This window comes from Poecile atricapillus, chromosome 2 (genome assembly GCF_030490865.1).
Source record: "Poecile atricapillus isolate bPoeAtr1 chromosome 2, bPoeAtr1.hap1, whole genome shotgun sequence".
Classification (NCBI taxonomy): Eukaryota; Metazoa; Chordata; class Aves; order Passeriformes; family Paridae; genus Poecile; species Poecile atricapillus.
The window spans coordinates 66,937,346-66,950,234 of record NC_081250.1 but is presented as its reverse complement, the minus strand read 5'-3'; the positions used below and the strand labels follow the sequence as shown (position 1 = coordinate 66,950,234).

Below are 12,889 nucleotides of genomic sequence, written 5' to 3'. Positions count from 1 at the left end.
GGGTTAATTGGGGGATGTGCTAATTACGGAGAGATTATTCATTAGTAATTGAACTTCACACGAAGATAACTCGAGTCCGCTAATGAGCTGGAAACCACCCCCTTATTAGGGCGTTTTATCTTTCTTCTGTGGGGTGAGGGAAAGCTGGTAGGCCCCCTTCCATCGTCCTCCGACGGACGGGCACCGTCCAGCTGCCGGGAAGGCGGGGGCGGCGGCGGGAGCACGCCCGACACCGAGCCGGGGGATGCCGGCAGCGGGCGGCACCGGCGCCCGGATACCCCGGGGCGGAGCGGGGCGCCTTGCCGGCCTCCGGCGGGGGTTCCCCGGGGCCCAGCCGGCTCAGACAGCAGGCTGTGGAGCCCCTCGCACCCCAGCAAGGGCTCCCTCTCCCCTCTCTCCTCGGCATCTGGCATTTCGCGCTACGGGAAACCATAACAGCAGCGCCTGACCTCATGAATACAGAGATGTGCACGTAAAAATCAATTTAGGTCTAAATCCTCTGTGGGGAGGGAAAATAACCCAAATAATTTAAACAAAGCTCTGCTCTCCAGGGTTTTCCTTTTTCTTTGGTGATGGTGGGGATTGAGTCTTGAGGGAGGCCAAAGTAAAACGAAATTCAAGCAGACCTGTGTCTGCCGAAGCGAGGCTGAGCTCTCTCTGCAAAGCTCCCCCCAACACACGCATAATGTATTTTATCATTAAAAAATCAACATTGCTTCCAGTGGTAAAGGCGCCTGGCTCCAGTTCCTGAGCACATTCGTTGCTGGGATTCAATCCGTTTGGGAAATGCAGATTGGCTTGCGACCCACTGTTTGATTTATGAACTGTTACATTTGCTATTGCTTACACATTACATTGCGGACCTTGGGAAAGGAGGGAGCAGGGAGAGGGGGCGAAGGAGAGACTCTGCCACCCTACACATTGGCAAAGGAGAGCTATCTCACAGGCAGCGGCTCCCCAGCGGAATAAATCACCTCGCACAAATTCGTGGTCCTTACCTCCCCATCACCCACTCACCCACCCACCCACCCCCGACCGCCAGCTGGGCTCTCCTCTTATAAGTAAAAAGGACGTCTTTACTCTTTGATGTGTATTTCTTTATAAAGGCATCAGGCGTCTATAAATAGCCGAGGTTAGAGCAGCTTCTGCTGCGAAATCAATACCCCGTCCCCCCTTCCCCTTGCTCCTTCGGCTGAGCTGCCTTATTAATTATGAAAGGGCTCCTCTGCGCCCCGGCTCCGGCTCCGCAGCCTCCTCCTTAATGGTGGTTGCTGCCTTCCCTCCGCCGGGGCTGGGCCCCGCTCCGCGCCCGCGGGAGAACCGCGCCGCCCGCCCCCGCCGCTGCTCCCGGGCGGCCGGGAAACGGGGGTGCTGCGCTTCGGGGGGAGGAGGAGGAGGAGGAGGAGGAGGAGGAGGAGGAGGAGGAGGTGGGAGGATTTACAGCATATTTTTAAGGAGGAAAAAAACCAAAACAAAAATAAAATTAAAAAAAAAAAGAGAGAGAGAGAAAGGCTTCGACTAAGCGATTCAAGGCCCTGTCCTTGTTTGAACTGAAATTGCCGTGTTCGTCAAGGGATGGGTTCAAGATTTAGACTTCCTTGCCTTAAGAGCCCTGTCTTTTCCAAGATACTTTAGGCATATTTTATAAAAAGGACGACACCTTCATTTCAAACAATAATTTTTATTTTATACTTCTGTCTATACTTTGTAGCAAATCTTTTTTTGTTATTTTTTTGCTGAATTGACTTTATAATAAACTTTTGTTTAAATTACATTTTTTTCTCTTTTAAAATCAAGGCTCTTTTTTTTTTTTCATAATCATATTTCTGTTGTTATTTTTTTTTTCCTTTAGGTTTACATTTAAGCCCCCTTTTTGTGATCTCTACGGTTGGATATTCAGGTATTTTACTGTTATGTGTAACATCTAAAACAAAGAGGAGGAAAAAATTAAAGGCAGTGAATTCGGAAAGATGCCTTCGAACAGCAAGTAAAGGTAAACTCTCAGAGATGTTAGCAGCATTCCTTCATTCCTCCAGGCATTTAGATACGTCTTTCTCTCTCTTGCTCCTTCCTTCCTTAGCTGTTCGTTTCCCTCTCTTTCTCTCCCTCTCTCGCTCTCTTTTCCCCTTGAGGAAAAAATGTTCTTTTTTATTTATTTTTAAATTTTTTTCCCAGTGGAATGACCAAAAAAAAAACAAGCGACTGTGGAGGAAAGATGAGAGATTGTGAATTATTCACCATATGCTTCACACGTGGACATCTACCTTGGATTTCTCGCCAGTGCCTTTTCCTGTCTGCGGTTTTTGTTCTCGCCTCGCACACTGCCACATTTTTAGCGGAGCCCGTGGCTCGCCGGGAAGTACCCGGCCGGTTACAGCCTTAGCAGTAGGTGGCCCAGAGCCGTTCCTGAGATTGCGTTTGCACAACGAGGGCTCGAGTTTTTTCCTTTATATTTTTTTTCTATTTTTGATTCGAAGCGATAGTAAAGCTGAGGTCCGATTTGGGCTGCGCGCCGCTGCCTGTTTGGTAAGATTTGGCAAATAAAACACAAAAAAAAAAAAAAAAAAAAAAAAAAAAAAAAAAGAAAAAAAAAAAAAAAGGGAGAACGCTTCCACAGTCCTACATGGGTGTTTCACCATCATCAGCCACCACCACCACCATCATCATCATCATCAACCACAGAAAAGCACAACGTCCCCAAAGCAACGGATGGACACTTCCTCTATAGATCCAGCACATGGAGAGGGTGTGGGTGTGAGTGTGCTCGCCCCCCTAGAAAGGCAGCCAGGTCACTAGGGCAGCCCACAGAGCCGCCAGGAGCAGGGGCAAGGCCGGCGGGAGGAGGGACGGTGCCGCGCCGCTGCCGCCTCCGCACAGTTCAAATAAGCTGCCTTGGAAATCGAGGTTTTTGGATTCCCGTCTCAATTTCTCCCAGAGGTCTGTCGCTCCTTCCTGGCAATCGGTGAGCGCTGTGAGGGTGCAGGCGTGGAAATCATCCCAGTACCTGCAGGAGGGGAGAGCAGCCGGCGTCAAAACAGGCAGGCACCCACCTTCCCGGGGAGGGAGCCCGCCCCTCGGGCCCGCCGCCCCCTCCTCCCGCCGCCGAGCCCAGCCGGGCATGCCTAAAAGGGAGGCTGGGCTGGCGGGGAGGAGCCGCTGGCTGAGGTTTCGGGGGTCCCCCCCATCCCCACCCCCGCCTTCGGCACCAGCCCGGTCAGGGCGCTGTAAAAATGGCTCTGCTGGGTCTTTGGCGGAGGGGTATTTGCCTGACGGGAGGAGGGGACATGCCCCCCTCGGCTCTCAGAAGTCAGCCCAGGAGCCCGCGGGCTCGTCCCCAGGGTTTCTCGTCACCCGTGGGTTTCTCGTCACCCGTGGGAGCGGGCAGGCGGGGGTGGGAAAGGCTTCTATACCTTTCGGGGGTATAGAAACCCTCGTGGGGGGATTCCCCGGGGCGAGAAAAGGCCCTTACTGCAGGAGAAGGACAAGGAGGGAGAGTAGGAGAAGAAGGAAGGGTAGAAGGAAGAAGGAAGATCTTCCGCTTCTGGGTGTCTCGCACCCACCCGCAGCAGGGCAGCGGGAGGGACCCCTGATCCGTGGCCAGGGGTCTGTAGGCAACGAAGATATTCGCTTTCCTAGGATAATTTCTAGCTATTCGCACAAATTGCCCCCTGGTTTGTTTGGGTTTTTTTCAATTCCTTTCTTCATGGGGACTGGACCGGCGTTTATCGCCGGGAGCAGGCACCCGTCGTCCCATGGACCGCATAGGGCCGGTACTGGAGGATCTTGCCTCTCCATGTCCGGGTTATCGAAAATGAATCTGCCCTCTGCCTTCTATTTCCCCCACGGCTCAAGGCAGACGTGTGCGAAGCTGGGTCTTGATTTTCTTTCTTTTCTTTTCTTTTCCTATTTTTTTTCATTTTTTTTCTTTTTTTCTTTTTTTTTTTTTTTTTCCCCGAAGTAGTCCTACTGCCTCTAATTTATGAGCACTCTAAGCTGGTTGTAGACTCCCAATGTTTGCTACATTTGTAATAAATAATGAGATACTGAGAAGCCAGAGTCTGAGAGTGTGCCTCTCCTGCAGTATTTCTGCTGTAATTGCATCTCCCAAAGGAAAATTAAATCTTTCACCATCTTCTTTCAATACACATCCCGGCACAGGGTGAAGGCAATCGGATGGTGAGAGGTGGTCGGGAAAAGGACTACTTTTTAGAGATCAGGATCGCAGCTGGTCTGGCACTCGAGGGCAAAAGATATTATATCAGGATATTATATCAGATAATAAAAGATGTTATATCAGGTGCCCCTGGGTATTTATTTATGTTGCAGGACACAAAGTAAACCGCAGCCCAGCATTTAGAGCGATGTGCCAGCCTTTCTGGGTGTTTGACTCCTACTCTAGGTAGGAAGAGAGGATTGTTAGAGTCTCTCCACACTTCTCCCTTTCTTCTCCTTTTCCTTCTCCTCCTTTCCTTTCCTTTCCTTTCCTTTCCTTTCCTTTCCTTTCCTTTCCTTTCCTTTCCTTTCCTTTCCTTTCCTTTCCTTTCCTTTCCTTTCCTTTCCTTTCCTTTCCTTTCCTTTCCTTTCCTTTCCTTTCCTTTCCTTTCCTTTCCTTTCCTTTCCTTTCCTTTCCTTTCCTTTCCTTTCCTTTCCTTTCCTTTCCTTTCCTCTCAACTTTCCATTTCATATATTTTGTTTCCTGATATTTCTGGAGCAAAATAAAAAACCCAAAACTATCCCAAACTTATTTATGTCTAAAGATATTATCTCGTTTCTAAAAATGGTTTTTTTTTTGGGAAGGGGTTTAAACGGATGGGTTTTGCACCAAAACCAGGGAAAACTCCCTATGCTGCAACCGCTCTTTTGTTTTTATTTTGGTTTTTTTGTTTGGTTTTTTTTGTTTGTTTGTTTTGTTTGAGGTTTTGTTGGTTCTTTTGTGTGTGTGTGTGTGTGTGTGTGTGTGTATGTTTGTGGTTTGATTTTGGGGTTTATTTGTTTTTTTATTTGTTCCGTGGCGGTTTGTTGTTTTTTATTTTTATCCTCCCAGACATAACGAAAATGCTCGTCTCTTTCTCCCTGTGCGGGACACGATTTTGCAAGGCGAGCGCTTTTTCTCCCTTTAATATTTATTTTGCCGTTGTTGTTATTATTATTATTACTGTTATTACTATTATTATTCGCCTTTATCGTTGCCCTTTCCTTCTTATCCCCTCTGTGCCAGGAGCGGGGCGAAACTGGGGGCAAATGGGCTTTCCCGGGGCCATGGAGGTGGCAGAAGAGAGCTGGCGCTGGGACGGCCGCCTCTCTGTCGCTGAGCGATTCATATAATGACTGGGCTCTTTCCTTTTTAATTACGTTTTGTTTTCCGAGGAGGCGCCGCCCCAGCGCCGGCTGTGCCCGGCCCGGGTGGGCAGGCTCCCCCCGGCCTCTGCCTGCGGAGCTCGGGGGGAGCCCGGAGCCTGCCGGCCAGCCTCTGTCCCACAGGCAGCAATAGGGAAAGGGATGGCCATCCCCGTGTGAAGCTAATGGCAGCACCCCAGTGCAGACCGGGGCAAGGGAAAGAATACGAAAGAGGAGCTAAGTAGGGAAGGGAAAGAAAAAAAAAACAAAAAAACAACAAAAAAAGAAAAACAAATAAAACGAACAAGCAAAAAAAAAAAACCCAAAACCAAAAACCAAAACCACGCCAGATTCACGGAGGCAAAAGAAAAAATAAATAAAAAGACGTTGTAAAAATTCCCTCCAGACTTCGCTGTTCCCCAAGCCCGGCCTGTCCCCGTGGCAATAAGCTTGGAGGGACCCTGGAGCGGAGAATCCGACCCCCAAAGAGTAACCCCCGCGTTTCTTGTGTTCCTTCCCTCCTTCCCGCCACCATCCAGCCTCGCCCCCCCTCGCCCAGACCCGGGTGACCCCCATTCTCCCCCCCGCAGCCCCGAAGGAGAGAGGAGAGACCTACGCGCAGATCGTTTGGAGATTTCTCTTGTCGTCCAGGTCCTGCGGGTAGTTGGCCATGTTATCGCCCAGCCGCAGCAAACAATCCGAGAAGCCCCTAAAGACCGCATCGCACCGCCCCGCCGCTCTCACCGCCTGCACCAGGTACGCTGCGGGGGCAGGGGCACAGGTCAGCACCGCCGGCCCCCGCCCCCCGGCCCCGACTCGCTTCTTCCCTTCTCCTCCCCACGCCCGCCCCCAGCCCTTGCTAAAGGCGCGACCTGGGGCAGGAGAGGGGCGGTGGGACCGCGCCAGGCTCGCCATCGGCCACTCGAGGAGGTGAGACAGGGGCTTTTCGCCCTTTCCTCTTTCAGTACCGGAGGGTTCGGTGTCTGTGGATTAGCGGCGTTAATTTCATTAAATATTTTTCCCTTCCCCCCCCCCCTTTTTTTTTTTTTCTTTGACGATAGAGGAGGAGGGGAGGTGAAGATGCGCTGCCTGCTTCTCCCTGGACTTGATCCTTTGTTAGAAAATTCCGCCTCGAAGCAGCAGGAGCGTTTCTCCGTACGAACGCAGGCGCACGCACACGCACACACTCCCTATTGCCCAGGTCGCTGGGCAAACACTGTGCAAGGCGCAGCGTGGAAAAAAAAAAAATAAAAAAAAAATACTAGAAAGAGCTGCGATAGAGACATGCAAAGAACGAACCGGGGGCGCTTGCCATGTCGTGCCTGTGCTCGGGGCTGCGGGGCAGGATAGGGCCGGGGTGAGCCCCGCTCCCCCAGACCCGCTGCCCAGGCATCCCTCGGGACGGCCCGAGTCAAGGGCATTCAGTTCAGTACAACGGGAACCAGCACAAGAGCAACCACCTGCAAACGGGCGAAGAAAATGAGTTACGGGCTCCTCCTGCGTGCCCCGAGAGGGGGACAGGACGGGACGGGACGGGACGGGACGGGACGGGACCGGACCCGCGGCAGGGCCTGTGCCGCCGCACGACATCCCGCACATGGCCGCAGCCGCCCGGAGCGGGGGTACCCGGGCACGGCCGGGTGCTGGCTCCCAGCCGCTCCCCTGCCCGTGACGAGAGCTGGGGACGCCGCGGTGTCCCTAGGCCTGGGGGATGCCGCTGCGGCCAGCGGGGGCGGGAAGGGGCTTCCCCCCTCCCTTGAGGAGGAGCCCCTTGCCGCCCACACCGGGGTCCCCTCCCGCGCCGTGTCCCCGGGGGATGGCTGTGACGGGCTGTGTGTGTGTGTCTGCTTGCCAGGTACAGGTTACAAGCTAAATGACTGACTCCAAAAGAGACTGTTTCAATCCAAATCCTCCTCTCGCCGTTTGATTCATCGCTAACATGACTTCGTGGCCACTCCCCTCTACACACACACGCACACACACACACACACACACACACACACACACACACACCCCAGCACCAGCCGTCACATCAAACCCTCAGCAGTCTCCAGACATTGGCTGCGATAGGAAAAATAAAGCCAGGCAAACACAAATAGAGAGGAACCGGAGACCATCCCGAGGGTAAAAACGCGTTCTATAAAACCCGCTCCATCCCTCTCCAGCAGCTACAGCGGAGGGGGAGTTGCCACGAATTTCTGCAAAAAAGTGTCGGGCTGTGCTGAAATTCCGGGGTTCCAAGAGGAGCTCTGCCCCAGGCTGGGGCCGGGGTGTGTGTGTGTGGCCGGGGGGGGCGGTCACGTTTGGGACCAGTGGTGAACCGAGCATCCCTCGCCCCCGAGGGGCAGCCTGGCCCTGTCCGCCCGCGCCGCTGCCTCCGCACAGGGTATCCCCGGTCCAAAGCTGCCCCAAACCCCGCCAATAAATTAAAAAACAATTTTTAAAAAAAAGGAAGGATAAAAATAAATAAATAAAAATAAAAGCGGATAGACACGGTTCTTGTCTGGTTCAAAGACAACGGGATTTCTCATGAACTAGGTCGCTTGTGCCTTGCCGTTGCCACGACCTTCCACAGCCCACACCCCCCATTCCAAGATAACAGTGAGCAGCAATGTGCAATGCAGCAGGACCGCAGGAGCCCTCCGTGAGGGACCGGGTCACCTCCCGAAACCCATTCCTCTTTCTCCCAGTTCTGAGACTGGTCCATCCCTCCTGTCCCTTCAGCGGAGACGTAGCCCACCCCACCCCCACCTCGGTCACCTCCCAAAATGTCAGGGATTTCGGACAGGTCCAATCTCTTATGCCTAAATAAATAAATAAATCCCCCCCGCCCTTTTTTTTTTTTTTTTTTTTTTTTTTTTAAGTGCCGGTGCATAGACATTTTGGGAACGAGCCGAGCATCCATTTCACACGAGCCTTTACCGGGGACGGGGCAAAGCCAGGGGCCTTTGCAAACCCCACACCGACGACCAGAAGCTGATTCCGGGGGTGGGAAGGTGTGGAGGAGGTGGGGGGAAGGTTACCCGAAATACCGAAGGAGGAGCAGAGAGGAGAAAAACCTCCGCGAGCTTCAAAGCCGTCCCCTTCCAGGGCACCGCAAAGCCACCGCACCGCCACCATCCCCGCGGTGTGCAGCAGTATTTGGGGGTAACTTTCCAAATGACTGCTCATGCTCACGCCAGCCCGGGAACGGCATTTCCCAGCGACTCTAGCTGCCTTTTGAAATTTCAGTAAAATCCGTCCTCGGCTGAACCAAATAAACACAAAAGAAAGAAAAACTTCCTCCTCCTCTAAACGAATGAACGAACACACAAACAAAAATTACAAGGATTGAAATTAAGGATAGCATCCAAATAAAGCCTTCCCGCTTCTTTCTCTGACAGTACAAAAACTGGCCTTTTGAAGAGTTCAGCCTTATTTAAAATGGAATGGTAATACGAATATAGGGATATGCATAATTTAACCACATTTCCCAGAGGTCAACATTTCGTTGCACTATTTCTTTCCTTTCCCCCCTCTTTATTTTTTTTAGATGAGGAAATGTTCAAGGCATTTTCCTTCCCTTTCTAGTTCTCCCCTCCTTTTTAAAAAAAAAATATATTTTTTTTCCCTCTTCTTTCTTTGGTACCCATGAAATGCTGCAGAGGTTTTCTGGAGACGAGTGTGACCGAGCAAAAGGATCTCTAAATAGCAATGTCGAGCTGCTCTTTTTTTTTTTTTTTTAATTGTATCAGAATTCCTTTGCAGGAAAATATTTTCGAAGGTCTCTTCACACCTGACAGTCGAGATAATAAAATATGTACTTTGATCCCCCTTTCCTTAAAACCCAGTTTTGGATCATGCTCGGGAATCTACATATCCGGTAGATAATCTTTAAAATTTGCCTGTATAGGACCAAACTGGTCAATAACTTAGAGATTGTTTAAAATGTCCGTAACTAAAAAAAAAAAAATCAGGAAAGAATACCACCGAAAACCCCAAGATATTGAACAAAATCAGCAATAAGCACACAAAATACACACCGGCATGGAAAGAGACCTGTTCTATTTTAAGTAACAGCATATAGAGAATTTTTTGGACCTGCTCGGTTTTTGACAGGTCTTCTCCAGGCACAAAATTAACGATTGGGCGGTGGGACTCCTCGATTTTTTAAAGTAATTTTATTTGTTTAATCGTCGCATTCGAGTTGTTTCTTTCTTTTAATTTAGTGATGGGTTTTCTTTGGTTTTAGGCTGCCCTGCAAATAGGAAAACGTTCTGGTTCCCAGAGGGAGACCTTCGCTTGTCCCTCAGATTTTCTGCAAAAAAACTTTCCAGCTAGATCTCTCGCAAGACATTTTGTGCCTGTTCTTATTTCTCTGTCCCTCGGGGAGAGGAGGAGAATATGTTAGCACTGCAGCCACGAAATTGTAAGTGGAAATGACTGAAGGGGATATCCGAAAACCAGATACAAACGCAACCTTTCGTGGGGACTGAGAGAAAAGGAGGGAAAAGAAGGAAGAAGAGGCGGAGGGGAAATAAAAAGCGAAGTATGAGCGAGCATGCAACCGCTTTTGGAAAACGAAAACCAAAAGTGGTTTACGAGAAATCAGAAACCGGCTCCCTTTCCTGCGGACTCCCCTGCCTTGACAGCGTGCCGAAACGCGAAGCAGCCGCCGCGAAGGGAAGGCGGGGAGCGGGGTCCCGCCGCCGCCGCCCCGCACCGCGGCTCCCCGAGCGGGTTACCCCGGCCTGCCGCTCCCGCATGCATCAGCCGGGCTGGGGTGCGCACAACTTGACACGGAATTTGGCAGTCCACTTACCTATCTGTACAGCAAGGATCAGAGAAATATAACTGCCGTTCAACTTAAGTCCCATCCTACATTTAGTAAAACCATTTGCGGCTGCAGATCTTTAAATAGTTACTTTGGAGAACGTGGGGGAAAGCTGAAAAATAGACATTGCCAACAAGTTCCGAGCAGCGGAGGACTTTGCAGACAAGGGGGGGAGACAAGAGGAGAAGGAGAGGAAGAGGGAGGCAGCGGGAGAGGGCGAGGAAGGCTGGCTGGGAATGGTTCGCTCCATTAGGAGGGGGCGGAGGAAGTACAGCCTCACGCCCACCACCGGCCCTGACGTGGGGGGATGACACCGACCGGGTTTTTTCCCCCCCTTCTTATTTTTTTTTTTTTATTTTTTTATTTTTTTTTTATAAATGTGCACCTTGGAAGAGGAGCGCCATTTATAGGCATCACAGGCTGGATTTACCCGCTCTCCCCGTGTCCCCCCGCCCCATAAATCGCTGAGAAACTCCCCCCCCCTCCCCGCTCCCCCCGTTCCTCCTGCCCCGTGCGGTGGCGATGGGGGCGGCAGCCGGGACCGTCCCCCCGGGGCGGGAGCGCTGCGGGGGCGGGAGGGGACACACAGACACAGACACACAGACACACACACGCACACACACACACAGAGACACGCACACGGAGGAGCCGCCCCCCGGGGGTGGGGATAGCACGGCAGAACACCCCCCCCCCCCGCCCCCGGGGCCGCCCCGTCGGGGCTGGCCGGCCCGGCCCCCGCGCTGCGCAGCGTGCAGTGGGACAGGGACGTGCGGGGGTCCCCTCCCCCTGCCCGCCCCTCCCCCACCATGACGTCACCCTCGGGCTGAGGTTTGGGGGGAGAGGGAAAGGATGGGGGGGGCTGGTCTCTCCCGGCCTTTTTGCTGGTGCTCAATCGCGGCGGCAGCAGCCCGGCGGTGACACGGCGGAGGGTGGCGTGGCGAGAGGGATCACGCGTGGGACAGCCCTGGGGAGTCGCGGTGGGGCTGCCCTGCGGCTGGGACCGCGGCTCCCAGCCATCGCACCCCATCCTCTGGGACAGCCTACAGGTGCGGTGGGGCTGGGTGGAGGGCATGGGGCCGTCCGAGGCTCCGATGAGACGTGCCGGGAATAAGGCTTGTTCTGGGGTGCTCCATCACCCAGGTAGCCTCCCGGGACCGTCCTCAAGGCCATCTCCTCCAGCAGCACGAGAGGGACCTCAAGGCGCCGTCATGGGCTTCTCCCAGCACAAAGTAATCAGACAAAACCCCTACAGCCTTCTCCCCGTGTCTCTTTCACTGCACAGTTTCCCCCCTGCACAGCTCAGCCCTGACCCTCATCACCCATCTGCAGCATCTCCCGGAGCTAAGGGGGGGTCTCGTCGGAGTGAAAATTACTGCTGGCTTCCATTCCTTCCAGTTCCCCCCAGCCTGCAGTCCCACTGTGCTGGCTGTGCTGCAGGGTCCCGGGCCAGCTACCCGTCCCTCTCTGTTACAAACCACTCGTGTCAATATTCGGACCTGAACAACAGAGAGACAGCAGCTGCCAGGCCGGGTACCCGTGACTCCCATGGGCTGCAAATGCCTGAAGCCCACCTGGCAAGGAGAGGAGTTGCAGGGGGGTTGAGTGACAGTGCAACTCGAGTAAAGAAACTGGAGGGCAAGAGGGAAAGCTTCCTTGCTGAGAGCTCCATTCACAAAATAGTGCTGGTGAATGCCACTGCCTCTTTAGGTCTTACCTAATATGTGCAGTGGTAGCCTGCCTGTGTGTCCCCTCAAAGCCATCATGAACTCCCAAGATCTGTTTCTCAAAGGCAAGGGTAATTTTGGGTAACTACGCCAGCCATCAGCTGGGCCCTGTGGATGAAAAACACTGGCTTGCCACCTCTGTGCCTTCCCAAAATTTCTTTTTGTTCCACCTTTTCTTCCTATTTATAGATTTCCACTGTGGTCAAAGAGAAGAATTAGAGGACAGAGCTGGCTGAAAACTAATCTGAGGAATTAAAAAAATAATAAAATATTCATTTCCAGCCAGCTCTTCAGAGCCAGCTCAGCACGTGAGCACATGGTAGTGAATGAAATGCAAGGCACAGGCCAGGGGGCTGTGTCCCCTGGCAGCTTGCCCTTCCATTCACTCCACCATAAAGCTGCAGCCCAGAGCAGGGCTGTCTTTTACACCCTTCTGAAGACACTGGCAGTGTCAAGGAGGTGAAGGCTAAGCTTTGCACTGTGCACAAAGTTCTTCAAAGTAGCAAAAGTTTTAAGATGAAGTTAAGGCAAAACACTTTTACTCAGCTCTTTGCTGCTGAGGTGATGAGGGATTTTATAACGTATATTAGAGATTGAATCAGTTATCAAAATCTGGAACCACGTCCAGAGGGATGGGTTAGATAGCCCAAAAGACCTTTTCTATCTCACAGTTGGTGCACTGTCAGCACAAAAGAGGAAGAGGATGAAAGGAGTGTTAAGGTACAAGGGTATAAACATTGGACTTACCAGTTCTGGACAGCCTGGCCATTTGTGGTTGTGTTTGCTGTTAAGAAGGACAAGACACCTTTGTAGAAGCACCAGATTGTGGAGGCTACAGCAAGAGGAATTTTTCATTTCGCTTCTCTGCCCTACTGATAACTGTATTGATTTATTGGTCTATTATTTCTTATTGATTTGTTTACATATCTGCTACAGTTTTGTCTGCTCTTTTTTTTTTTTTTTTTCTTTTTTCCTGAGGGTTGAGAAGGTATAGCTTCAGGTTAAAGGCTGGGCT

The 12,889-nt window shown here is 51.9% G+C and overlaps 1 protein-coding gene across 2 annotated transcripts; it reads right to left on the bottom strand.

Moving 5' to 3' along the window:
- Positions 1-1,665: 1,665 nt before the first annotated feature.
- Positions 1,666-10,384, bottom strand: NRN1 (neuritin 1). 2 transcript variants are annotated; one of them, XM_058831972.1, is made up of 4 exons: positions 10,139-10,369; positions 6,210-6,320; positions 5,954-6,098; positions 1,666-3,004 (listed from the first exon to the last, which is right to left on the bottom strand). In XM_058831972.1, exons 1-4 carry the CDS (start codon positions 10,191-10,193, stop codon positions 2,773-2,775), a joined length of 543 nt encoding a protein of 180 aa, XP_058687955.1. In that variant the 5' UTR covers positions 10,194-10,369; the 3' UTR covers positions 1,666-2,772. The 2 variants fall into 2 exon arrangements, with proteins under 2 accessions (XP_058687955.1, XP_058687956.1); XM_058831973.1 differs by lacking the exon at positions 6,210-6,320 and having other exon boundaries at positions 10,139-10,384.
- Positions 10,385-12,889: the final 2,505 nt, after the last annotated feature.